We start from the raw sequence: 25672 nt of genomic DNA, 5'->3' as shown, positions 1-25672 counted from the left end.
AGACTCAGGTATTCACATTAACTTAATGGACTCACCTGACTCTTTACAGGTTAATTGGAGTCAGGTATTCTCATTAGTCTGGAGCAGTCCCTGCTCTGGTCAGTCAGGGAACAGAAAACTGCTAATCCAGTGGCCAGTATATCTGCCTTCTACTACTTTGTTGTACCCAACTGGCCTGGGTCTATCACGAAAGAAAGAAAGAAAGAAAGAAAGAAAGAAAGAAAGAACGAAAGAACTGCTGCCTTGGGAAGTCTCTGGTTCGAAATCACTGGAAGGACCTCAGTCCCTTGGTTAGAACGCTCCCATTGATATAAGTCCTTAGTCCAGAGGTTTGAGCTGGAAAGAGGCAAAATGGAGGTGTTTCCAGGGCCTTTTATAGCTTCTGCCATGTGGACGGAAACCCATTGTTTCAAACAAAGCCCTCAGCACAGCTAGTAGAAAATTACAGGTAAAAGATGGGGTTTGGAATGACATGGGCAAGTCACATCTCCAGGCATAATTTTGCTTAGTCACAGCAGGAAATCATTACCTATACCCCAGACAGCACGTTTGCAGGACTGTCCATTCAGTGTAGATGGTGTAGATGGTCTCCCACTGTCAGTTAAGTGTTTCTTGAGCGTGATGATCTAATCAGATTTCTATCCACCTTCTAGTCCATTCATCCAGCCTATACTTCTTTAACTTGCTGTCAAGAATACTGTGGGAGACTGTCCACTGCTTTCCCCTCATCCGCAGAGCTGGTTATCTCGTCATAGAAGGCAATTAGGTTAGTCAGGCATGACTTGCCCTTGGTGAATCCATGCTGACTGTTCTTGATCACTTTCTTCTCCTCAAAGTGCTTCAAAATTGATTCCTTAAGGACCTGCTCCACGATTTTTCCAGGGACTGAGGTAAGGCTGATGGCCTGTAATTCCCTGAATCCTCCTTCTTCCCTTTTTTAAAGATAAGCACTACATTAGCCTTTTTCCAGTCATCCGGGACCTCCCCCGATCGCCATGAGTTTTCAAAAATAATGGCCAGTGGCTCTGCAATCACATCTCCCAACTCATTTAGCAACCTCAGCTGCAGTGCATCCGTCCCCATGGACTTGTGCTTGTGACGTTATTGATATAATCTGGGACCATATAGAACATGGTTCCAAAGTCCTGTAGTGGCACCAAATCTTATGTAAAGGGGGTCACATAAGGTGTCTAAGACCAGGTTATGGGTTGCTGGTTATGATTATGCTGTCTGTATGAATGTATCACTTTTTAGTTGAAGTTACAAATATTGGCTCTATACTGTCTGTACTTCAAACTTATGCTGTGCTTCTGGGTGATGTCCCAGACAAGTTGGTGTTAGCTCTGCCTAGCCTGCTTGATGGCCCATTAAGGACCATCAGCTACACAATTGACCCACTGAGAGAAGGCAGATACGCCTTGTAACTCAGCAAAGTATGCAGGAACTTTCCCAGGTGACTCCAGACTCCATTTTGCTGTAATTTTCCACTGGAAGAACAAAGACGTGTTCTTACACCTGGAAAAAACTGATGCCTCATCTCCATCTGGTCTTCAATCCTGCTTCTTACCTCTGGAGGGACTTTACTACAAACTGAAGCTCTGAACAAAGGACTGAATGACCCATCCCAGCAGGGGATGTACTCCAGAGACTTGATTTGAACCTGCAGTTTACTCCATCACTGCTACAAGGCTGAACTATGAACTTTGCCATTACTGTATGTAATTGATTCCATTTCACCAATTCTAGCTCTCATCTCTATCTTTTTCCTTTTATGAATAAACCTTTAGATTTTAGATTCTAAACGGCTGGCAACAGTGTGATTTGTAGGTAAGATCTGATTTGTATATTGACCTGGGTCTGGGGCTTGATTCTTTGGGATCGAGAGAACCTTCTTCCTTTATTGGAGTGTTGGTTTTCATAACCATTCATCCCCAGGACGAGTGGCACTGGTGGTGATACTGGGAAACTGGAGTGTCTAAGGGAATTGCTTGTGTGACTTGTGGTTAGCCAGTGCGGTGAGACCAAAGTCCTCTTTGTCTGGCTGGTTTGGTTTGCCTTAGAGGAGGAAACACCCCAGCCTTGGGCTGTAACTGCCTTGTTTTAAGTGATTTGTCCTGAATTGGCACTGTCGGTTGGGTCCTGCCAGAACCGCATAATCACAGTGCTCGTCCAGCTTTTCTGAATAGTCCTGAACCACTTCTTTCTCCACAGAGGGCAGAAACACTTGGAAAACATTTGCAGCTGAGATTCAGGAGAGAGAGTCTGTACTGAAGGATGCTCCCTTGTGCTTTTTCCTCCCGTTGGAGTTTCTTTTGTTTCCCTTCTTGCTTGATGTCTCTGTTGCTTAAATGTGAATTAAGCAGAGCCCCCTTTCCTTTGTTGAGACAGGCCTGGTTGCCAACCTCAGGTTAGAGCACATGTTAACACCATAAAGGGGAATATTATCACTTCACGTACAATGTTGTCACACACATATTTTATTAGGGCAATACTGACCGGCAAATTATACATTTACAAATAATACCTTGCAAGGTTGTACAAAGATTATTACAACAGTGGGTATGGTGTGAACACAAGGGTACATTCTGTCACAATGCCGTATCTTCCCCCTCTCAGTCCTTTGTTCACGAGGTGGGGACTTTTCTCAGCTTCCCTAAAATCCGTAAACCATGGGGACTTGCCTTGTCGCTCTGGCTTCCTTTCCCCAGAGCTCCCTCCACCTCTGCCCAGAGCAAAATCCCAATCAACTGTGCCGTGCGGCTGCAGGGATGTCACCGCCTTTGGGTTCCAGGACTGGCAGACTCTGTTAATGGTTCATTCGCTCGGGGATAAGAGGCTGGAGCAGCCCCGGAAGGAGAGAGAGCCAGGGACCTGGCAGCTCCACAGACACCCAGGAACTGCTCCTTCCCCGGGCACGGAGTCACCCCAGGTGAGTGGGACCGTAGCCCTGTGCGGGCAGCTCTGGCATCAAATGGCCTTAGAGCAGCCTTCTTATTGTGGTGTATCTGGTGAGCACAGGGGCTGCACCCAGACTGGTGAGTTATTGTAGGGTCTCTGGTGAGCACAGGCGCTGGGCACAGACTAGTGAGTTATTGTAGGGTCTCTTGTGAGCACAGGGGCTGCACCCAGACTGGTGAGTTATTGTAGGGTGTCTTGTGAGCACAGGCGCTGGGCACAGACTAGTGAGTTATTGTAGGGTCTCTTGTGAGCACAGGGGCTGCGCACAGACTGGTGAGTTATGGTAGTGTCTCTGGGGAGCACGGGGGCCATGCACAGACTGGTGAGCTATGCTAGTGTCTCTGGTGAGCACGGGCACCGTGCACAGACTTCTGAGTTATTGTAGGGTCTCTGGGGAGCACGGGGGCCATGCACAGACTGGTGAGCTATGCTAGTGTCTCTGGTGAGCACGGGCACCGTGCACAGACTGGTGAGTTATTGTAGGGTCTCTGGGAGCACAGGGGCTGCGCACACACTGGTAAGTTATTGTAGGGTCTCTGGTGAGCACAGGCGCTGCGCACAGACCGGTTAGGTTAGGTAGTATAAGGTCTCTGGTGAACACACGGGGGGCTGCGCAGAGACTGGTGAGCTGTTGTGGGGTCTACACAGTGTTTGCTATTTTGGCAGGGCTGGGAGCTGGCAGCTGGTCTCTGGGGTTGGGAGGAGACAGTCACAGGGAACTGATGGGTCTCCTGCCCCACAGGTGTCCCTCGCACTGTCCTGCTGGAAGCTGCGAAGGCCCATCCCAGACAGCGATGCTGATCCTGAGCTGTGCCTCCAAGCTGCGGCTGCTGGAGGGGATGCTACGGCGGGGCCTGCCTGACACGCTGCCGGTGACCAGGACTCGCCCGACCCACAGGGCCGAACCCTCCCACCCTCAGGCTGGGCAGAGAGCAGGGGAAAGTCCCTCGGAGTCCCCTGGGTGATGGGGCACATATTGGGCTGAGGTGCAATCCCCTGGGTCGGGGGTACATGGAGGGCTGGCCCCTCCACCTGGTCAGGGGGTAGCAGTTTGGGGGGCAGACCCTTTCTCCAGGTCGGGGGGCAGCAGTTCAGGGGCTGGGCAGGCTCTCATAGATCCACAGGGGATGTGCTGTACCCCAGCCTCTCACCAGGCGCCTGGGAGCGACCCCTGTAGTGGGCCGGGGCCCGAGGCTGCACACAGCTCACAGGGGCAGGCCCGTGACCTCCACCACTGGGCCTTTGACACCAGCCCTCCCATCTCTCTCCGTGGCTCCCTGCAGCGAGTGCAGCCGAGCCAGACGCCCGTGGGAGGCTTGGACCGGGCCCCTGCGGTGGGTGTTGGCAGAGACCCCGGCAGCCTTTGCAAAACACAGGAGCGGTTCATTAGTCCCCTGGCTACAGACTCCTCAGGTTAGCACAGGGAATCAAAGCTTAAGCCACAGCCCAGCCTGGCCAAGCCTGGGCAATGAGCCAGCCAAGACGTCACGGTCCCCATGGCTGGCTCTGGCTCTGTCCCGTTGTTCTTAGGCCAAGGTGACAGCTGCTGAGACCCCCCCAAAAGCCGGCTCTTAGCCCGGTATCCTGACCCGTCTGTTCTTCAGCTGGGGGCCTCTCGCCTGCAGAGCCATGAGGGGGGAATCTCGCTCGCTCAGTGTGAACGTCAAATCCAGCCACTGGGGTTTCCATGGTCTCTCCAGACCCTCCTGGCACGTGTGTAGTTTATTCCCTTGGTTAATGATGCTGGTCTCCAGCCAGGCTGTTACATGCGTCACAACCCATCCATTCCCTTCACACGCTGCGCAGAGCAGTACAGGACGCAGAGGGAAACTGAGGCACACATGGGACTCAGAAAGATACTACAGAAAGCTTCTACTTTGTCACACAGGCCCCCTGCCATGGGTTAGCGGTAGCAGCAGGAGGGCAGGCCCCTCCCCCAGGGTAGAGGTAGTCGGGGAGCCTCCCCCTGGGCCTCCTCCTCACTCGCCCCCTGCCTCCGAAAGTCCATACCCAGCACCAATGCCTGCTGCTCACCCAGCGTAGCCGCCAGGACTTGCCCATTGAATCAGAGCACAAGCGGGCTCTGTGCCAGCCAATCTCAGTCTGGGCAGGTTTTGCGTAAAGCTAATGAACATGTGGGCGGCTCCATGGCAGCCAATCACAGTGTAGGACAGCTGGGTGCCTGCCAATCATGGCTCTGACCACCAGCACCTGCCACCCCCCAGTTCTGAAATTCCTCCTGGTCCTCGCCATGGCTCTGACTCCTCCCTCCTGCCCCAGCTACACCCTTGATAAAATGGGCATTTTTGTAATATTTGTATGAACCCTATGTGTGCCTCATTTTCCCCTGGCTACCCAGTGGGGGAAGGAGATTGATTTTGCTCCCACTGCTAAGCGACACAGGCAGTTTGCTTTCAGTTAGTGCCGGCGGTGGGATACTGAATGTGCCAGTAGCAAAGCACAGTCCGTCAAAGGAAACAGCAAGAAAATGGTGTATAACCACCACCCTCAGATCCACATCACAAACCTGTGCATGGAGAAAGGGCGAACCGTTGGGAAGTTCAACAGGACACTGCTGATTGCAGGCTGGAGAAGGGTGACAGGACTCAGCGGCAGGTTCCAGACGCAGGTGGGGTTTGATGAGGGTCCGAGAGTGACAGAAGCAGCAGCAGGGTGTCCTCAAAACCTGCTTCCCCTCCAATGGATTTGAAGCAGCAGGAGTTAGCGTGGAAAGCAAAGGCGCTAGCAGACTGTGAGAGGGAACCAGCTGGCTGTGAGAAGCAGCAAAAACGTGAAGAAATGCAGCAAAAGCTTGATCTGGAGATGTGGAGGCGAGAGAACCCATCAACGGGTATGTGGGTAAATTCCCCAGGGATGCTGTGTCGAAGAAAACTCAGTTCTCACTTTTATGTTTAGGTGCAGCAAAAACAAATACTTTATTATAATACTCTAGTGAACACAAGAGGGAGAGAGTGTCAGGAACTAGGTTTGCCCCTTGCCCTGGACGGATCTCTCTCAATTAGTAAACAATCATAACAATCTTTATACCTTTCTAGCAGACCATGGTTAGCATACTTGCAGACAGTAAAAGTAAACATTTGCATTTGTTTATACATAAGCCTATTCGTTATCTTATTTGTCTGCAATACTAGAACAAAAAACAAGACTGCAATTCACAAGGTCGTAACGACTTTTCACACAATTCACTCTGCACCAGATACAGGGTAACATCTTAACCTCTGCTAATTAGCTAACATACATTAAGATCCCTTCAACCCTCTATTAATTAATTCTTGGCCTCCACAGCTGGATACCAAATTATCCGTTTAAGGAGGAGGAGGGGCTGTAGACACCAACCTCACTGCCTTTGAGAGGGGTTGTGATTTGAACCTGGCTGACTCTGCAGACCGGCTCTGCTGTCTCACCCCCATACTCGGTCCCTCAAAGCCATAGAGCCGTACAGCCAGATGGACGGCGTTAATACTGGGGGCTGGGAACTGTTAGAAAAGGCTCCACTGCTTATGTTTGAGCTGACACCTGAGGTTTATATACAAGAGTTTTGGGATGTGCAAGAGACCCAGGCTGTGACCTAAATGGAAGCCACCTGCCTACTGGGAGAAGCCCTCCCGACGGCTCCGATCCCAGTGCGATCACAGGACTCGGGGGGGCTGGTAGCGATGGTTCTCCTGGACATCGGCTCTGAGCTCCTTCTGAGACTTTCTGTATCACCTTCAGACAAAATCCAGTCCCTGACCCTGCCCCAGCCAAGGGTTTGAACCGCAGGAGCCAGAGGCTCAGGCTGGAGGTGTCAGTGAAAAGGCAAAGAGCTCGGCCAGCAGGGAGCAGGGTTCCCCGGGTGCCTGTAACACTAAGGAAAGGCTGTTAAGCTCAGGACACCTGTCTGTCTGGAAGTAGACCCCTGTATTTGAGTGGGGCCGAGGAACATCCCCCACAATCTCCACAGGGGACATGTCAGTCACACGGGCTCCAGCAGAACTTCCCTGAGGCTGTGGCCAAGGGAGCCAGCTCGCAGCCTGCTCTCCCTGGGGAAACAGAGTCACAGCTGAACCTGATGGGAGCTGAGACCCCAGCTGAGCATGGGCAGACACGGGCAGGGCATGGCCAAGCTTAAGACCTGGAATTGCAGCCTGGCAGCAGTGGGGTCCTGGCCTCGGTGAGGGCAACAGGTTAACCCCAGGAGGGGAAATGGATTCCTGGCATACGCACAGTCCTGGGGTTGGGACACAACCAGCGTAGGGGAGCCCCCTGCATCACCAGACTCTGGGACACCAGCGCCCCAGAGACATGGCTGGGCTAAGACCAGCCTTGTGGGGGGACACACCTACACCCACCCCCCAAATGCTCAAGGGGTCACTCCCTACCCCCGCTGAGGGGTCAGGACACCCCAGGGAAATTTCCAGAGGCAGGTATAAATATGCAAGCAAGAATCAGGCTAGAGATAACGAGGTTTTTATAGGGATGGGTGTCACCTCCCTCTGAGGGAGGAATAAAGAAACTTGTTGAAATCAACTCAGATCCCCAAAGGGGCCAGAGAGACAAGGCAAGTGCTGCCGACTCCTGGATTTCCTGCCTCTCAGCCGGGAGGCTGAGCAGAGACCCCAGCTCGAGAGCACAGGACTGGGAGGTGGGGGGTGCTGGACAAAGATGGAGGATCTCACCTGGAGCTGGCCAAGGAGGTTAGACGGAGACAGAGACAGCCTGGAAAGGGGCTTTCACTCCAGCTTGGCTGGACCCCAGCTGACCACAATGGACACTGCTTTACCCCCAGTTCTCTCTGCTGACCTAAGGCCGCTCCGTGACTCATAAACTGGCCTGGCTCGACAATGCTGCCGGGTGTCACTGCAAACCCAGGCTGGGGTGTGGGAGCCCCTGAAAAGTGGCCAGGTCTCTCCATGGGTCTGGCTCAGTGGGAGGCACCGGGCAGAGCTCGCGGGGTGGAGCAGGAGGGCTGGAGCCCAGAGGCTCCATCTCAGAGGCCCTGGCCTGCCCTGCAGGAAGAGTGGGGCCCCCTGGGGGGCTGGCACTTTGAGGGCTCCTCCAAGGGGCAGAGTAAAAGCTGGGGCCCAGCACCAATCCTGGGGAACTGGGACATCCCCAGACTCTGACCCCTGTGTCTTGGCAGGTCTACGGCACTGTGATGCATGTGAACCGCGGGAACCCGGCTGGCCAGGAGGTGCTGGTGGATTCATGGCCAGAGTTCAAAATGGTCCTCACCCGGCCACGCAGAGAAGTGCGGCCTTTGCTGGGCCCCTCCCATCTGCCCCGATCCCCTCCCTCGCCTGACACCATCACCGTCCCGCTCCCCTCCCCGACTTCCTTGCCCCTTTCCCTGCTTGGTGTCATCTCTACCCCTCCCCATCCTGGCTGCCCCACCTCCCCACAGCTTGTCTCCCCTTTCTGCTGCCCAGACCCCCCCATCCAATTCTTCCCTAAGCCCCCTGGCTCTGTTCACAGGGCCCCTTCCCCCCACCTCAATCTCTTACTTGGGGCTGGAGGCAGAGGCTGTGCTCACCCCCAGGCAGTGTCCCCCTTGCAGGTGGCGCGGGACCCAAGTGATTTTTTCACCAATTTGTACATGGCCTTTTACCGGGACGAGGGCGCCTGCCGGGCCCTGCTGGGGAACAGCCGCGCCGTGGACTGGGGCCAGGCCTTCCTGATCCTGGGTGAGCCCCTCCAGCCCTGCTCCATCCAGCACCTGCCGCATGGGGGGCAGGACCGCTCCCCTCCCCCACAGGCCAATAGCCCTGAGGAGCTGGCCCAGGCCTCTCTACTCACATAGGCGAACAGCCCTAAGGGATCCACCTGAGTCCCTGCCCATCCCCCACAGGCCAATAGCCCCAAGGAGCTCGCCTGGGCCCCTTCTCCATCCAGACCCAGGATCCCGAATGCGCCAGGCTTGGGAACCCCCAGTTGGGTCATGCCGGCTCACAGTGGCCCTTGGCCCCTCCCTGCTGCTCTCCCCCACCAAGCTGGGCCCCCCACATCCATGGGCACCTTTCGGGAGGCCCCTGCTGACAGCGCACGGCTGTCCCTGCAGGGCTGCAGGACGGGGTATATGAGACCATCAGGGACATCGCCAGGGCCAGAGGCCTTGAGATGGAGACGTATCTATACCGGCCACTGCTGCACCCAGAGCCACCTGCCATGCCCCAGTACCGGTAGGTGCCCCCAGATATGGGGGTGTGAGAGAATGGGGCAATGCACACAACCAGCCTGTGCTAGATGGAGGGGGGAGCGGGGCTGGGGGAAGGGAAGGACCCCGGGGTGCCAGGCCAGAGGCCTCCATTGTGCCCCAGATCTGGTGTCAATGAGTTCCCCAGGCTAACGGTGCTGGCAGAGTGAGGCCATCACCACAGCCCCACACAGCCCCAGGCCTCGGGCACATGCTGCCAAGGATTTCCCATCCTGCTCCGGGGCAGGGCTGAGTCAGCCCTAGAGCTTCGCCGGGGGCAGGGGCAGCCCAAGGACCCTCCTTGGCCCCAGGATGGGGAGAGCAGGGGGAGGGGCAGCCTGTAACCCTTCCCTATCCTGGGACGGGCAGCCAGGGGTCCTTGACCCCAGAGCCGTCCCCTCTGAGGGGAGGGGGCTCCAAGCACAGAGCCCCCTGGTCCCCACCTTCCCTGTCAGCGGGTAGGTCCCCGGGCAGGGGGTTCGCTGCCCACTGAGCCCTGGTGCTTTCATGTCAGGAGCTGAGCTTAGCCACGGCCCATCGGCAGCGATGGCTCTGCTGGGGCTGGACTGGGCCCTGTCAGACAGCCCCTGTGCTGAGGCCGCGGGAGTGTGTCGATCGCCTCCCCCCCGGGGGTCACCTTCCCCCCATGTGCTGCCTCCTGGCTTGATCCCCTCCCCCCTCCCACCCGGGATCTATCGCCCCTCAGCCTCACCCCTCTTTCTCCCTGTGCCAGGTCAGACCCCCTCCGGCCTCCCTCCCCTCCATGGGGGGCACTGGGGGAGCGTTATGGGGGCTATAGTCACCCAGGATTTGCCATAGCCTCCCCTCCCAGTGCAAAGGCCAAATGTTACGCAGCAGTAGGGGTGGCAATGCCCTACCACGCCCCCCATAGCTCTGGGCTGCTGCTGGCGGTGGCGCTGCCTTCAGAGCTTGGTGGCACACCCCTCCCCCACAGGATACTTTCCATGCTCCCCCACCCCAGTTTGGGATTCAGCAAACCTCCCCACCCCCACAAAAAAAATTTTCTGTCTAGCCCAGCTCAGCCCCACAACCGGGAAGAGGATGGCGCCGCCGGACCCTGCTCCCCTCCTATGCCATGTCATACCAGCTCAATCCCTGCCCCCCAAGCTGGGTCAATGTCCCCCTGTGGTCACACCTCCCATGTTGGGTCGCTCCCCACTCCCCTCCCCTAGACTTACCCCTTCCCCTGCCCATGCTGTTTCTATTTACCCCCCACACCCTTCCACACTCACCCCCTCCCCTTGCCAGGTCAATCTCCACTGTGCTCACCCCCCGCCCCCCACATGTCTCTCATCCCCCTGCCCTGTCTTGCAGGCCTGACAGGGGGCTCAGGCTGGCCCCCGTGTCCCCCGCCCACGCCATGCTGCTCAGAGACACCTGGAAGTTTGGGGAGAACAGCTGGAGCCTGCGCTACCTGAGCCTCCTGATCTGCCACTTCCCCAGCGCCTGCCTGCTGGACCCTGAGGGGACCCCCATCTCCTGGTGCCTCACCGCCCCGCTAGCTTTCCTGACACACGGTTACACCCTCCCGGAGCATCGTGGCCAGCACCACGCGAGGCCCGTGGTGGGGATGCTGGCGGCACAGTTGCATGCCCGCGGCTTCCCTGTTTACACCGGGGTGCTGCCCCACAACGAGCCTTCGCTGCACACCCTGCAATGCCTCGGCTTCCGCATCCTGCCTGGGGTGTTCTACCAGCTGGTGGTGAGGCCCGGGTTCGCCCAGTCCCAGCCAGCCAGTGCCCTGGACTCAGCCCAGGACCCTGCGCCCAGCTCTGGGGAACGGCCACACACCCAATAGCACAGGGGGAGGGGAGAGGCAGAGAAGGGGACAAGGCCTAGAGCCCTGCACCCAGCTCTGGGGGACAGCCACGCTCTGCCAGCACATAGCCCTGGGGGAGGGGAGGAGATGGGGACATGGCCCAGCCATGCCCAGGGACCTGCCACCCCCGAGAAGGGGACACATTGACCAGCCACCAGGGGAGCTCAGCTGTCAGCCCTTGGGAAGCCGGGGCCTGGTGGAGGAGAGTAGCTCATGCTCCATTATCCCCTGGCAGTCAGGGCTCAGCAGGGGGCGCTCTCCGCTCACAGTGCTGCCTCCATGCCCTGTGCTGTGGGCTCAGCAGGGGGCGCTCTCCCACTCCCGCTCCCTTCCCCACTGTAGAGCCCTGCTGGGCCCGAACACAGGGAGGAGCATACGCTCTTCTCCCTTCCCCCAGAATGGACGTCCTCAGCCCTGGGCAGGCGACCTGCCCCCTGCCAGCCCCAGTGCACAGGCTGCTCCTCCCCATGTAGCCCCAGTGAGCCGTGGGGTTGGGGGGAGGGGACTCCCCACACACAGCAGACGTGCAGGTGCATGCAGGACCTTGTGGCTTCCCCAGGACCCCGCCTGGGCGGACTCACTGTGGGAAGCGCACGGAGGGGCAGATGCTGAATGCTCCAAGGTCAGACCCAGGAAGGTGAAGCCGTGTGAGCTTCTTCCCCCGGAGACAGTCTGCTCCAAGGGAGAGGAGGCTCCCCAACGTCCTGACTGGCTTTGTGGGGAGCAGTTCCAGAGCATCGCCCGGGGACTCCATGTCATGAGAGAGAGAGGGAAACGCATTGAACAAGGAGACCGCGCGCCCTGCCACAGCCCAGACCTCCATCCCCAGACACAGGGGGCTGCCTCTGCCCCGATTCCCCGCACCGAGCCTGCACGCTGGGCTCCACCAGGACCTGAAACCCAAACTGCCCCCAAGTGGCTCGCGGCCGCTGCTAGGACCCGGGACAAAGAACCCAAACCCAACCTTCTCCGGCCCACTATAATGGGAAGTCTGGAACACTAATTAAAAAAGAGGTGGAGAGTTAGGATACAGATATTCAGGCCTGTCGGCAAAGGCCTAGGCTTTAAGAATGTAGGTGTATTCTTATCACTTAGCTAGTTATAGGGGTACAGAACGAGAATCAAAATCACAGTCTGCCTGTTTATAGGCCTTCTCTCGCTGTGCTAGTCTGAGGCCCTGTTCTTAGCCTAAGGCCTTTGGCTAAGCAGCAAAGGCAGCCAGAGAAAGGGAAGAGCCTAGAAGATTTAAAGAAAACTTATTTGGTAGCATCCTGTCTGGCAAGAACTCACCAATAGCTGGGGTGTGAAATCCTCATTTCTTTGTTGTTCTGTCACTGTAGTCCCCACTTCCCTATTGTTTGTCTGTATAATCTTTGCCTGGTTCTGTGATTGTTTCTGTCTGCTGTGTAATTAATTTTGTTGGGTGTAAACCAATTAAGGTGGTGGGATATAATTGGTTAAATAATCATGTTCCAATATGTTAACATTCGTTATTTAAATTTCAGTAAAATAATTGGTTAAAATATGGCTAAGCAGAACTCAAGTTTTACTATATAGTCTGCAGTCAATCAGGAAGTAAAGGGAGGGAATGGAAACAGGGACACAGGCACGGCTCTGTGGTGTCAGAGGTGGGAAGGGGGACACTGAGAAAAACAATTGAAATCATTTCTAGCTAAAAGTTCATCCCAATAAACATCAAATTGTTTGCACCTTCACGGACGTGTCTGGGGTGATGCACATGGGCGTTACCGGACTGGCAGAAACCGACCCATGTCAATGGAGGAGCCGAGAGGACAGTGGGAACCCCAAGCACTGACCAATCAAGACTCAGCGGAAGCCCCAGCACGCTGACCGTGTGAACCCAGCATGCTTTGCTAGGGGAGGACAACGGACCGAGAGGAGACAGGAGGGGTGATAAGACCTTGGCTCACAGAGACACAGCAGCTCTGCCCTGGGGCTGACAGATGGAGACAGCAGCTGGGCTGGGTAGACCCCTCACACTGGGTGCACTGAATGCTGTCCGAGCCCCTGTCTCTCTGCACTGAGCTAAGGATGCTCACCTCCTGCAGCCAGGTGACTTATCCTTGGTTTGCACAGGCTGGCCGCTGTCGCTGCAGATCCTCACTGGGAGCATCACGTCCTGAAGGGGCCCAGGACAAGTCTCTGGCAGGAGCCTGGCTTTGGCTGCATTTGCTGCAGGGAGACAGGGCTCGCTGGTGCTGAAGGCCCAGTTTCAGAGTTGCTGAGGCCACATACAAGATGGCACCACCTGGAACACAAAATGGAGATTAGGAGCGCAAACAACACTGAAACAAGCATTTAACATTACACTTGGACTAGAAACTCGCACATTCTTACAGAGCTGTGCCTAGGGTTGCCAGGTTTGGTTGGACGTATTCCTGAAAGTTTCATCACATGACATAACAGATTAATCTTTAATTCCTGGAGGGTTGGCAATCCTACATGAACTGTGACTGGTTCGGTCACAGAGACCCCCTTGGGGCTGCCACCTGATGTCCTGAGACTACCTCTGAGCCCGTTTGCCCTGCCAGCTTGGTTCTCCAGTATCCTGTCTTGTTGAGCCAGACACGCCAGTCTGCTTCAACACAAACCCCCAGGTCTGAAGCATGTGCCCCAAAGCTGCAGACTTAACTGAAAACAGCTTAAGAAGTGTTCCTGTCTCTAGCACCCAGACATCAAGTTCCCAATGGGATCCAAACACAAATGAATCCATTTTACTCTGTATAAAGTTTATACAGGGTAAACTCATAAATTGTCCGCCCCCTATAATACTGATAGAGAGATATGAACAGCTGTTTGCTCCCCCAGGAATTAATTACTTGCTCTGGGTTACTTAATAAGTAAAAAGTGATTTTATTACATATAAAAAGTGGGATTTAAGTGGTTCCAAGCAAAAACAGACAGAACAAAGTAAGTTACCAAGCAAAATAAAACAAAACACACAGATCTAAGCCTAATGCAGTAGGAAACTAAATGCAGGTAAATCTCACCCTCAGAGATGTTCCAATAAGCTTCTTTGACAGACTAGACTCATTCCTAGTCTGGGTCCAACAATTACTCACACCCCCATAGGTACTGTCGTTTTTTCCAGTTTCTTTCAGGCATCTCTTTGGGATGGAGAGGCTACCTCTTCAGCCAGCTGAAGACAAAATGGAGGGGCTTCCAGGGCCTTATATAGTCTTTCTCTTGTGCCACATCACAGCCACACAATGGGGTCTCTAGCCACCTGGGCAAGTCACCTGTCTATGAACGATTCAGCTTTTTGCAGGCCGAGGCCATTGTTTACATGTTAGTTTGAATATTCCCAGGAAAGGTCAGATGGGGATTGGTGTCTCTCAAAGTCCATTGTTAGTTAAGTGCTCCAATTACTTGAATAGCCCCTTCACACTATGTTTACCAAATCTGCCTCACCTGCTTCCTACAGCAACGATCACGTCCCTCAATATGCTGGCCATGCTCCTACTTATACAGCCCAAAATGCCGTTAGCCTTCTTGGCAACAAGGGCACACTGTTGACTCATATCCAGCTTCCCATCCACCATAGCCCCTAGGTCCTTTTCTGCAGAACTGCTGCCTAACCACTTGGTCCCTAGTCTGTAGCAGTGCATGGGATTCTTCCATCCTAAGTGCAGGACTCTGCACTTGTCCCTGTTAAACCTCATCAGATTTCTTTTGGCCCAATCCTCTAATTTGTCTAGGTCCATCTGTATCCTATCCCTACCCTCCAGCATATCTACCACTCCTCCCAGTTTAGAGTCATCTGCAAACTTGCTGAGAGTACAATCCACGCCATCCTCCAGATCATTAATGAAGATATTGAACAAAACCGTCCCCAGGACCGACCCTTGGGGCACTCTGCTTGAAACCAGCTGCCAACTGGACATGGAGCCATTGATCATTACCCATTGAGCCTGATGATTTAATCAGATTTCTATCCACTTTATAGTCCATTCATCCAGCCTATACTTCTTTAACTTGCTGTCAAGAATACTGTGGGAGACTGTCCACTGCTTTCCCGTCATCCGCAGAGCTGGTTATCTTGTCATAGAAGGCAATTAGGTTAGTCAGGCTGACTGTTCCTGATCACTTTCTTCTCCTCAAAGTGCTTCAAAATTGATTCCTTAAGGACCTGATCCATGCTTTTTCCAGGGACTGAGGTGAGGCTGATGGCCTGTAGTTCTCTGAATCCTCCTTCTTCCCTTTTTTAAAGATGGGCACTACATTAGCCTTTTTCCAGTCATCCGGGACCTCCCTCAATCACCATGAGTTTTCAAAGATAATGGCCAGTGGCTCTGCAATCACATCTCCCAACTCCTTTAGCAACCTCGGATGCAGCGCATCCGTCCCCATGGACTTGTGCTCGTCCAGCTTTTCTAAATAGTCCTGAACCACTTCTTTCTCCACAGAGGGCAGAAACACTTGGAAAACATTTGCAGCTGAGATTCAGGAGAGAGAGTCTGTACTGAAGGATGCTCCCTGGTGCTTTTTCCTCCCCTGTTGGAGTTTCTTTTGTTTCCCTTCCTGCTTGATGACTCTGTTTGTTGCTTAAATGTAAATTAAGTAGAGCCCCCATTCCTTTGTTGAGACAGGCCTGTTTGCCAGCCTCAGGTTAGAGCACGTGTTAACACCATAAAGGGGAATCTTATCACTTCACGTACAATGCTGCCACACACATATTTTATCAGGTCAATACTGAGTGGCAAATTATACATTTACAAATAATACCTTGCAAGGTTGTACAAAGATTATTACAACAGTGGGTAACACAAGGGTACATTCTGTCACAATCCCGTATCTTCCCCCTCTCAGTCCTTTGTTCACCAGGTGGGGTCTTTTCTCAGCTTCCCTGAAATCCATAAACCATGGGGACTTGTGTTGTCTCTCTGGCCCCTTTGTTGATGTGGGTCAAATTCAACTAGTTCCTTAATGATTCTTTCCTCCACCCAGACAGGGAAGTGATGCCCACCTATGCCTCATAGCCTGCCCTGAGAGCAAACTTTCTCCCTTTTTTCCCCACGGGGTAACACTGCAACACAGAGGGGAAACTGAGGCACATACAGGGGTCATAAAATACTACAAAAATTCCCACTTTGTCGCAGGGACCAATCCCCTGGTTTTCGCCCCCCCGCCCGCCCGCCCACTGGCTGATCTGACCCAAAGTGGCTCTATTCACCATGGCACTGTCTTCCAGGAGGCTGGGGCTTTCAAATGTGATGAGAAGGCCCAAGCTGAATCCTGGTATGTTATAGGAAATGCATTTCCTGCTGTGGGGCGCTCACAGTCAGGGTCATTGGGGCCCCATTGCGCTGGGTGCGGGGTGGATACACAGTGATCTCTCTCGGAGCAGACTGTCTCCAGGGCAAGAACCTCACACGGCTTCACCTTCCTGGGTCTCTCCTTGGAGCATTCAGCATCCTCTGCCCCTCCGTGTGCTTCCCAGGCCGGGTCCTGGGGAAGCCACAGGGTCCTGCACCCCCACTTCGCAGTCAGACGTGACTCTCAGCCAGCCAGTAAAGCAGAGGTTTATTCGATGACAGGAACACGGTCTAAAACAGAGCTTGTAGGTACAGCGAACGGGACCCCTCAGCCGGGTCCATTTTGGGGGGCAGTGAGCCAGACCCCCCACGTCTGTACTTCACTCCTAGTCCCCAGCCAGCTCCAGCCTGAAAACCCGCTCCAGCCCCTCCTTCTCTGCTCAGTTCCTTTCCCAGGCCCAGAGGTCACCTGACCTCTTTGTCTCCAACACCTTCAGTTGGCACCTTTGCAGAGGAGGGGCCCAGGCCATCAGTTGCTAGGAGACAGAGTGTCAGGCATTTATGTGCACTGGCCCTTTGCTCTGCAGCAATCACACACCCTTATTCCACCACCTAGATACTTAAGAGCTGCATAGGGGACACTGAGGCACCAACACAGTATTCAGAGAAAACATTAAGAACGTTCCCAGATCGTCACAGGCTGTCACCGCCTCTGGGCTCCAGGATTGGCAGACTCTGCTAATGGTTCATTTGCTCGTGGATAAGAGGCTAGAGCAGCCCTGGAAGGAGAGAGAGGCAGGGACCTGGCAGCTCCACAGACACCCAGGAATTGCTCCTTCCCCTGGCACGGAGTCACCCCAGGTGAGTGGGACCGTAGCCCTGTACGGGCAGCCCTGGCATCACATGGCCTTAGAGCAGCCTTCTTATTGTGGGGTATCTGGTGAGCACAGGGGCTGCACCCAGACTGGTGAGTTATTGTAGGGTCTCTGGTGAGCACAGGCACTGCACACAGACTGGTGAGTTATGGTAGGGTCTCTGATGAACACACAGGGGGCCATGGAGAGACTGTTAAGTTATTGTAGGGTCTCTGGTGAGCACCGGCGCTGGGCACAGACTAGTGAGTTATTGTAGGGTCTCTTGTGAGCACAGGGGCTGCACCCAGACTGGTGAGTTATTGTAGGGTGTCTTGTGAGCACAGGGGCTGCGCACAGACTGGTGAGTTATGGTAGTGTCTCTGGGGAGCATGGGGACCATGCACAGACTGGTGAGCTATGCTAGTGTCTCTGGTGAGCACGGGCACCGTGCACAGACTGGTGAGTTATGGTAGTTTCTCTGGTGAGCACAGGCGCTGCGCACAGACCGGTTAGGTAGTGTAAGGTCTCTGGTGAACACACAGGGGGCTGCGCACAGACTGGTGAGCTGTTGTGGGGTCTACACAGTGTTTGCTATTTTGGCAGGGCTGGGAGCTGGCAGCTGGTCTCTGGGGTTGGGAGGAGACAGTCACAGGGAACTGATGGGTCTCCTGCCCCACAGGTGTCCCTCGAATTGTCCTGCTGGAAGCTGTGAAGGCCCATCCCAGCCAGCGATGCTGATCCTGAGCTGTGCCTCCAAGCTGCGGCTGCTGGAGGGGATGCTACGGCGGGGCCTGCCTGACACGCTGCCGGTGACCAGGACTCGCCCGCCACCGCAGGGCCGAACCCTCCCACCCTCGGGCTGGGCAGAGAGCAGGGGAAAGTCCCTCGGAGTCCCCTGGGTGATGGGGCACATATTGGGCTGAGGTGCAATCCCCTGGGTCGGGGGTACATGGAGGGCTCGCCCCTCCACCTGGTCAGGGGGTAGCAGTTTGGGGGGCAGACCCTTTCTCCAGGTCGGGGGGCAGCAGTTCAGGGGCTGGGCAGGCTCTCATAGATCCACAGGGGATGTGCTGTACCCCAGCCTCTCACCAGGCGCCTGGGAGCGACCCCTGTAGTGGGCCGGGGCCCGAGGCTGCACACAGCTCACAGGGGCAGGCCCGTGACCTCCACCACTGGGCCTTTGACACCAGCCCTCCCATCTCTCTCCGTGGCTCCCTGCAGCGAATGCAGCCGAGCCAGACGCCCGCGAGAGGCTTGGACCGGGCCCCTGCGGTGTGTGTTGGCAGAGACCCCGGCAGCCTTTGCAAAACACAGGAGCGGTTCATTAGTCCCCTGGCTACACACTCCTCAGGTTAGCACAGGGAATCAAAGGTTAAGCCACAGCCCAGCCTGGCCAAGCCTGGGCAATGAGCCAGCCAAGACGTCACGGTCCCCATGGCTGGCTCTGGCTCTGTCCCGTTGTTCTTAGGCCAAGGTGACAGCTGCTGAGACCCCCCCAAAAGCCGACTCTTAGCCCCGTATCCTGACCCGTCGTGGCCGCTGTTCTTCAGCTGGGGGCCTCTCGGCTGCAGAGCCATGAGGGGGGAATCTCGCTCGCTCGGTGTGAACGTCAAACCCAGCCACTGGGGTTTCCATGGTCTCTCCAGACCCTCCTGGCGCGTGTGTAGTTTATTCCCTTGGTTAATGATGCTGGTCTCCAGCCAGGCTGTTACATGAGTCACAACCCGTCCATTCCCTTCACACGCTGCGCAGAGCAGTACAGGACGCAGAGGGAAACTGAGGCACACATGGGACTCAGAAAGATACTACAGAAAGCTTCTACTTTGTCACACAGGCCCCCTGCCCTGGGTTAGGGGTAGCAGCAGGAGGGCAGGCCCCTCCCCCAGGGTAGAGGTAGCGGGGGGGGCCTCCCCCTGGGCCACCTCCTCACTTGCCCCCTGCCTCCATAAGTCCATACCCAGCACCAATGCCTGCTGCTCACCCAGAGTAGCCGCCAGGACTTGCCCATTGAATCAGAGCACAAGCAGGCTCTGTGCCAGCCAATCTCAGTCTGGGCAGGTTTTGCGTAAAGCTAATGAACATGTGGGCGGCTCCATGGCAGCCAATCACAGTGTAGGACAGCTGGGTGCCTGCCAATCATGGCTCTGACCACCAGCACCTCCCACCCCCCAGTTCTGAAATTCCTCCTGGTCCTCGCCATGGCTCTGACTCCTTCCTCCTGCCCCAGCTACACCCTTGATAAAATGGGCATTTTTGTAATATTTGTATGAACCCTATGTGTGCCTCAGTTTCCCCTGGCTACCCAGTGGGGGAAGGAGATTGATTTTGCTCGCACTGCTAAGCGACACAGGCAGTTTGCTCTCAGTTAGTGCCAGGAGTGGGATACTGAATGTGCCAGTAGCAAAGCACAGTCCATCAAAGGAAACGGCAAGAAAATGGTGTATAACCACCACCCTAAGATCCACATCACAAACCTGTGCATGGAGAAAGGGCGAACCGTTGGGAAGTTCCACAGGACGCAGCTGATTGCAGGCTGGAGAAGGGTGACAGGACTCAGCGGCAGGTTCCAGACGCAGGTGGGGTTTGATGAGGGTCCGAGAGTGACAGAAGCAGCAGCAGGGTGTCCTCACAACCTGGTTCCCCTCCAATGGATTTGAAGCAGCAGGAGTTAGCGTGGAAAGCAAAGGCGCTAGCAGACTGTGAGAGGGAACCAGCTGGCTGTGAGAAGCAGCAAAAACGTGAAGAAATGCAGCAAAAGCTTGATCTGGAGATGTGGAGGGGCGAGAGAACCCATCAAGGGGTAAGTGGGCAAAGGCCCCAGGGATGCTGGATTCCGCAGGGAGCTGGATACCAAATTGTCCGTTTAAGGAGGAGGAGGGGCTGTAGACACCAACCTCACTGCCTTTGAGAAGGGTTGTGATTTGAACCTGGCTGACTCTGCAGACCGGCTCTGCTGTCTCACCCCCATACTCAGTCCCTCAAAGCCATAGAGCCGTACAGCCAGATGGGCGGCGTTAATACTGGGGGCTGGGAACTGTTAGAAAAGGCTCCACTGCTTATGTTTGAGCTGACACCTGAGGTTTATATACAAGAGTTTTGGGATGTGCAAGAGACCGAGGCTGTGACCTAAATGGAAGCCACCTGCCTACTGGGAGAAGCCCTCCCGACGGCTCCGATCCCAGTGCGATCACAGGACTCGGGGGGGCTGGTACTGATGGTTCTCCTGGACATCGGCTCTGAGCTCCTTCTGAGACTTTCTGTATCACCTTCAGACAAAATCCAGTCCCTGACCCTGCCCCAGCCAAGGGTTTGAACCGCAGGAGCCAGAGGCTCAGGCTGGAGGTGTCAGTGAAAAGGCAAAGAGCTCGGCCAGCAGGGAGCAGGGTTCCCCGGGTGCCTGTAACACTAAGGAAAGGCTGTTAAGCTCAGGACACCTGTCTGTCTGGAAGTAGACCCCTGTATTTGAGTGGGGCCGAGGAACATCCCCCACAATCTCCACACGGGACATGTGTGTCACACGGGCTCCAGCAGAACTTCCCTGAGGCTGTGGCCAAGGGAGCCAGCTCGCAGCCTGCTCTCCCTGGAGAAACAGAGTCACAGCTGAACCTGGTGGGAGCTGAGACCCCAACTGAGCATGGGCAGACACGGGCAGGGCATGGCCAAGCTTAAGACCTGGAATTGCAGCCTGTCAGCAGGGGGGTCCTGGCCTGGGGTGAGGGCAACAGGTTAACCCCAGGAGGGGAAATGGATTCCTGGCATACGCACAGTCCTGGGGTTGGGACACAACCAGCGTAGGGGAGCCCCCTGCATCACCAGACCCTGGGACACCAGTGCCCCAGAGACATGGCTGGGCTAAGACCAGCCTTGTGGGGGGACACACCTACACCCATCCCCCAAATGCTCAAGGGGTCACTCCCTACCCCAGCCTAGGGGTCAGGACACCCCAGGGAAATTTCCAGAGGCAGGTATAAATATGCAAGCAAGAATCAGGCTAGAGATAACGAGGTTTTTATAGGGGTGGGTGTCACCTCCCTCTGAGGGAGGAATAAAGGGTCGTTAAGAAACTTGTTGAAATCAACTCAGATCCCCAAAGGGGCCAGAGAGACAAGGCAAGTGCTGCCGACTCCTGGATTTCCTGCCTCTCAGCCGGGAGGCTGAGCAGAGACCCCAGCTCGAGAGCACAGGACTGGGAGGTGGGGGGTGCTGGACAAAGATGGAGGCTCTCACCTGGAGCTGGCCAAGGAGGTCAGACGGAGACAGAGACAGCCTGGAAAGGGTCTGTCACTCCAGCTTGGCTGGACCCCGGCTGACCACAATGGACACTGCTTTACCCCCCGTTCTCTCTGCTGACCTAAGGCTGCTCCGTGACTCATAAACTGGCCTGGCTCGACAATGCTGCCGGGTGTCACTGCAAACCCAGGCTGGGGTGTGGGAGCCCCTGAAGAGCGGCCAGGGCTCTCCAGGGGTCTGGCTCAGTGGGAGGCACCGGGCAGAGCTCGCGGGGTGGAGCAGGAGGGCTGGAGCAGGAAGAGTGGGGCCCCCTGGGGGGCTGGCACTTTGAGGGCTCCTCCAAGGGGCAGAGTAAAAGCTGGGGCCCAGCACCGATCCTGGGGACCCAGGACATCCCCAGACTCTGACCCCTGTGTCTTGGCAGGTCTACGGCACTGTGATGCATGTGAACCGCGGGAACCCGGCTGGCCAGGAGGTGCTGGTGGATTCATGGCCAGAGTTCAAAATGGTCCTCACCCGGCCACGCAGAGAAGTGCGGCCTTTGCTGGGCCCCTCCCATCTGCCCCGCTCCCCTCCCCCGCCTGACACCATCACTGCCCCGCTCCCCTCCCCGACTTCCTTGCCCCTTTCCCTGCTTGGTGTCATCTCTACCCCTCCCCATCCTGGCTGCCCCACCTCCCCACAGCTTGTCTCCCCTTTCTGCTGCCCAGACCCCCCCATCCAATTCTTCCCTAAGCCCCCTGGCTCTGTTCACAGGGCCCCTTGCCCCCCACCTCAATCTCTTACTTGGGGCTGGAGGCAGAGCCTGTGCTCACCCCCAGGCAGTGTCCCCCCTGCAGGTGGCGCGGGACCCAAGTGATTTTTTCACCAATTTGTACACGGCCTTTTACCGGGACGAGGGCGCCTGCCGGGCCCTGCTGGGAACCGCGCCGTGGACTGGGGCCAGGCCTTCCAGATACAGGGTGAGCCCCACCAGCCCTGCTTCATCCAGCACCTGCCACATGGGGGACAAGACCACTGCCCCCCCCCATGGGCCAATAGCCCTGAGGAGCTGGCCCAGGCCCCTCTCCCCACATAGGTGAACAGCCCTAAGGGGTCCACCTGAGTCCCTGCCCATCCCCCACAGGCCAATAGCCCCAAGGAGCTCGCCTGGGCCCCTTCTCCATCCAGACCCGGGATCCTGAATGAGCCAAGCTTGGGAACCCCCAGTTGGGTCATGCCGGCTCACAGTGGCCCTTGGCCCCTCCCTGCTGCTCTCCCCCACCAAGCTGGGCCCCCCACATCCATGGGCACCTTTCGGGAGGCCCCTGCTGACAGCGCATGGCTGTCCCTGCAGGGCTGCAGGACGGGGTATATGAGACCATCAGGGACATCGCCAGGGCCAGGGGCCTTGAGATGGAGACGTATCCATACCGGCCACTTCTGCACGCAGACCCGCCTGCCATGCCCCAGTACCGGTAGGTGCCCCCATATATGGGGTGTGTGTGAGAGAATGGGGCAATGCACACAACCAGCCTGTGCTAGATGGAGGGGGGAGCGGGGCTGGGGGAAGGGAAGGACCCCGGGGTGCCAGGCCAGAGGCCTCCATTGTGCCCCAGATCTGGTGTCAATGAGTTCCCCAGGCTAACGGTGCTGGCAGAGTGAGGCCATCACCACAGCCCCAGGCCTTGGGCACATGCTGCCAAGGATTTCCCATCCTGCTCCGGGGCAGGGCTGAGTCAGCCCTAGAGCTTCGCCAGGGGACAGGGGCAGCCCAGCCTGGCCAAGGAACCTCCTTGGCCCCAGGATGGGGAGAGCAGGGGGAGGGGCAGCCTGTAACCCTTCCATATCCTGGGACGGGCAGCCAGGGGTCCTTGACCCCAGAGCCGTCCCCTCTGAGGGGAGGGGGCTCCAAGCACAGAGCCCCCTGGTCCCTCCTTCCCTGTCAGCGGGTAGGTCCCCGGGCAGGGGGTTTGCTGCCCACTGAGCCCTGGTGCTTTCATGTGAGGAGCTGAGCTTAGCCACGGCCCATCGGCAGCGATGGCTCTGCTGGGGCTGGACTGGGCCCTGTCAGACAGCCCCTGTGCTGAGGCCGCGGGAGTGTGTCGAACCCCTCCCCCCGGGGGTCACCTTCCCCCCATGTGCCGCCTCCTGGCTCGATCCCCTTCCCACAGGGCTCCCCCTTCTCCCCCACCCCTCGTCTATCGCCCCCTCAGCCTCACACCCCTTCTTCCTGTGCCAGGTCAGTCCCCCTCCAGCCTCCCTCCCCTCCATGGGGGCCACTGGGGGAGCGTTATGGGGGCTATAGTCACCCAGGATTTGCCATAGCCTCCCCTCCCAGTGCAGAGGCCAAACGTTACGCAGCAGTAGGGGTGGCAATGCCCTACCACGCCCCCCGTAGCTCTGGGCTGCTGCTGGCGGCAGCGCTGCCTTCAGAGCTGGTGGCACACCCCTCCCCCACAGGATACTTTCCATGCTCCCCCCACCAATTTTCTGTCCAGCCCATCTCAGCCCCACAACCGGGAAGAGGATGGCGCCGCCGGACCCTGCTCCCCTCCTATGCCATGTGTCAAAGTTAGACTCAGGACTCACAGTTTGTCAGACCACTCTGTTTTATTAGCACAGTGCTCTGCTAATGACACCCAGATAATGTGAGCACCATGCAAGACACAAACTATCTTATTTATACAGATAAAAGGGTGAGAACTTAACAAGATAACAAAGGAAGCAGAATCAGATAAGTTTACCTGGGCTAGGCATGCATATTTTATTTTCTTACTAACTATTACCCATCTTCTGTTAATGTTTTGCCATTAGCACCATTGTTTATGCCTAATGTTTCTTTTCCTGGCACCTGTATTTCAACATTTCTTATTTCTGCTTAAAGGTACATACAACATTTCTTTAATCCATTCTTATTTTTACAATATAATTTATTCTACTTTCACACATGTCATACCAGCTCAATCTCTGCTCCCCGGGCTCACTCCCTTGTACCAGGTCGACCCCCAAGCCCCCGGCTCACTGCACCCTACCCGCCAAGCTGGGTCAATGTCCCCCTGGGCTCACACCTCCCATCTTGGGTCACTCCCACTCCCCTCCCTAGACTTACCCCTTCCCTGCCCATGCTGGATCTATTCCCCCTCCCGCGCTGACCCCTCCTCTTCCAGGCCAATCCCCTATCTGCTCACCCCACCCCGCCCGGCATCTCATCCCCGGTCTTGCAGGCCTGACAGGGGGCTCAGGCTGGCCCCCGTGTCCCCCGCCCACGCCATGCTGCTCAACGACACCTGGATGTTTGGGGGGAACAGCTGGAGCCTGCGCTACCTGAGCCGCCTGATCCGCCACTTCCCCAGCGCCTGCCTGCTGGACCCTGAGGGGACCCCCATCTCCTGGTGCCTCAGCGCCCCGCTGGCTGCCCTGACACACGGTTACACCCTCCCGGAGCATCGTGGCCAGCACCACCTGCGGTCTGTGGTGGGGACGCTGGCAGCACAGTTGCATGCCCGCGGCTTCCCTGTTTACGCCTGGGTGCTGCCCCACAACGAGCCTTCGCTGCACGCCCTGCAACGCCTCGGCTTCCGCATCCTGCCTGGGGTGTTCTACCTGCTGGTGGTGAGGCCCGGGTTCGCCCAGTCCCAGCCAGCCAGCGCCGTGGACTCAGCCCAGGACCCTGCGCCCAGCTCTGGGGAACAGCCACGCTCCACCAGCATGTAGCACTGGGGGAATAGAATCATAGAATATCAGGGTTGGAAGGGACCTCAGGAGGTCATCTAGTCCCACCCCCTGCTCAAAGCAGGACCAATTCCCAGTTTTTTACCCCAGTTCCCCAAATGGCCCCCTCAAGGATTGAACTCTCAACCCTGGGTTTAGCAGGCCAATGCTCAAACCACTGAGCTGGAGACAGTGACTCAGCCCAGGACCCTGCACCCAGCTGTAGGAAACAGCCACACACCCATAGCACATAGCATGGGGGGAGAGGAGGGGAGAGGAGGATAAGGGGACACGGCCTAGGGTCCTGCGCCCAGCTCTGGGGGACAGCCATGCTCTGCCAGCACATAGCCCTGGGGGACGGCAGGAGATGGGGACATGGCCCAGCCATGCCCAGGGACCTACTGCTCTGCCACCCCCGAGAAGGGGACACACTGACCAGCCACCAGTGGAGCTCACTTGTCAGCCCTTGGAAAGCCAGGGCCTGGTAGAGGACACTACCTCATGCTCCATTATCCCCTGGAGCAGGACAGAGGCTCAGTAGGGGGCGCTCTCCATAGTCCAGAGGTTTGAGCTGGAAAGGGGCAAAATGGAGGTGTTTCTAGGGCCTTTTATAGCTTCTGTGGAGGGA

At 56.4% G+C, this 25672-nt stretch overlaps 1 protein-coding gene and 1 pseudogene across 1 annotated transcript; both read left to right on the top strand.

Moving 5' to 3' along the window:
• Window positions 1-3737: 3737 nt before the first annotated feature.
• Window positions 3738-12850, top strand: LOC120404053 (glycine N-acyltransferase-like protein 3). The gene is made up of 6 exons (XM_039536061.1): window positions 3738-3830; window positions 8102-8209; window positions 8516-8642; window positions 9017-9137; window positions 10487-10874; window positions 12752-12850. The coding sequence occupies exons 1-6, from the start codon at window positions 3753-3755 to the stop codon at window positions 12848-12850; spliced, it is 921 nt and encodes a 306-aa protein (XP_039391995.1). The 5' UTR covers window positions 3738-3752.
• A 5002-nt stretch (window positions 12851-17852) lies between these two features.
• Window positions 17853-25047, top strand: LOC120404052 (annotated as a pseudogene).
• The last annotated feature ends 625 nt before the right edge of the window (window positions 25048-25672 follow it).

The sequence above is a fragment of the Mauremys reevesii genome, linkage group 4, assembly GCF_016161935.1.
Source record: "Mauremys reevesii isolate NIE-2019 linkage group 4, ASM1616193v1, whole genome shotgun sequence".
NCBI classification, from domain to species: Eukaryota; Metazoa; Chordata; order Testudines; family Geoemydidae; genus Mauremys; species Mauremys reevesii.
The sequence above is the reverse complement of the archived record's forward strand: the minus strand, read 5'-3'. Positions and strand labels throughout refer to the sequence as shown.

Bases quoted from the DNA above. Each gene is read 5' to 3' on its own strand.
- LOC120404053 (XM_039536061.1), top strand. From the start codon at position 3,753: ATGCTGATCCTGAGCTGTGCCTCCAAGCTGCGGCTGCTGGAGGGGATG. The intron at 3,831-8,101 runs GTGACCAGGACT...GTGTCTTGGCAG, and splicing joins GCCTGCCTGACACGCTGCCG to GTCTACGGCACTGTGATGCA. The intron at 10,875-12,751 runs GTGAGGCCCGGG...CCGGACTGGCAG, and splicing joins GGGTGTTCTACCAGCTGGTG to AAACCGACCCATGTCAATGG.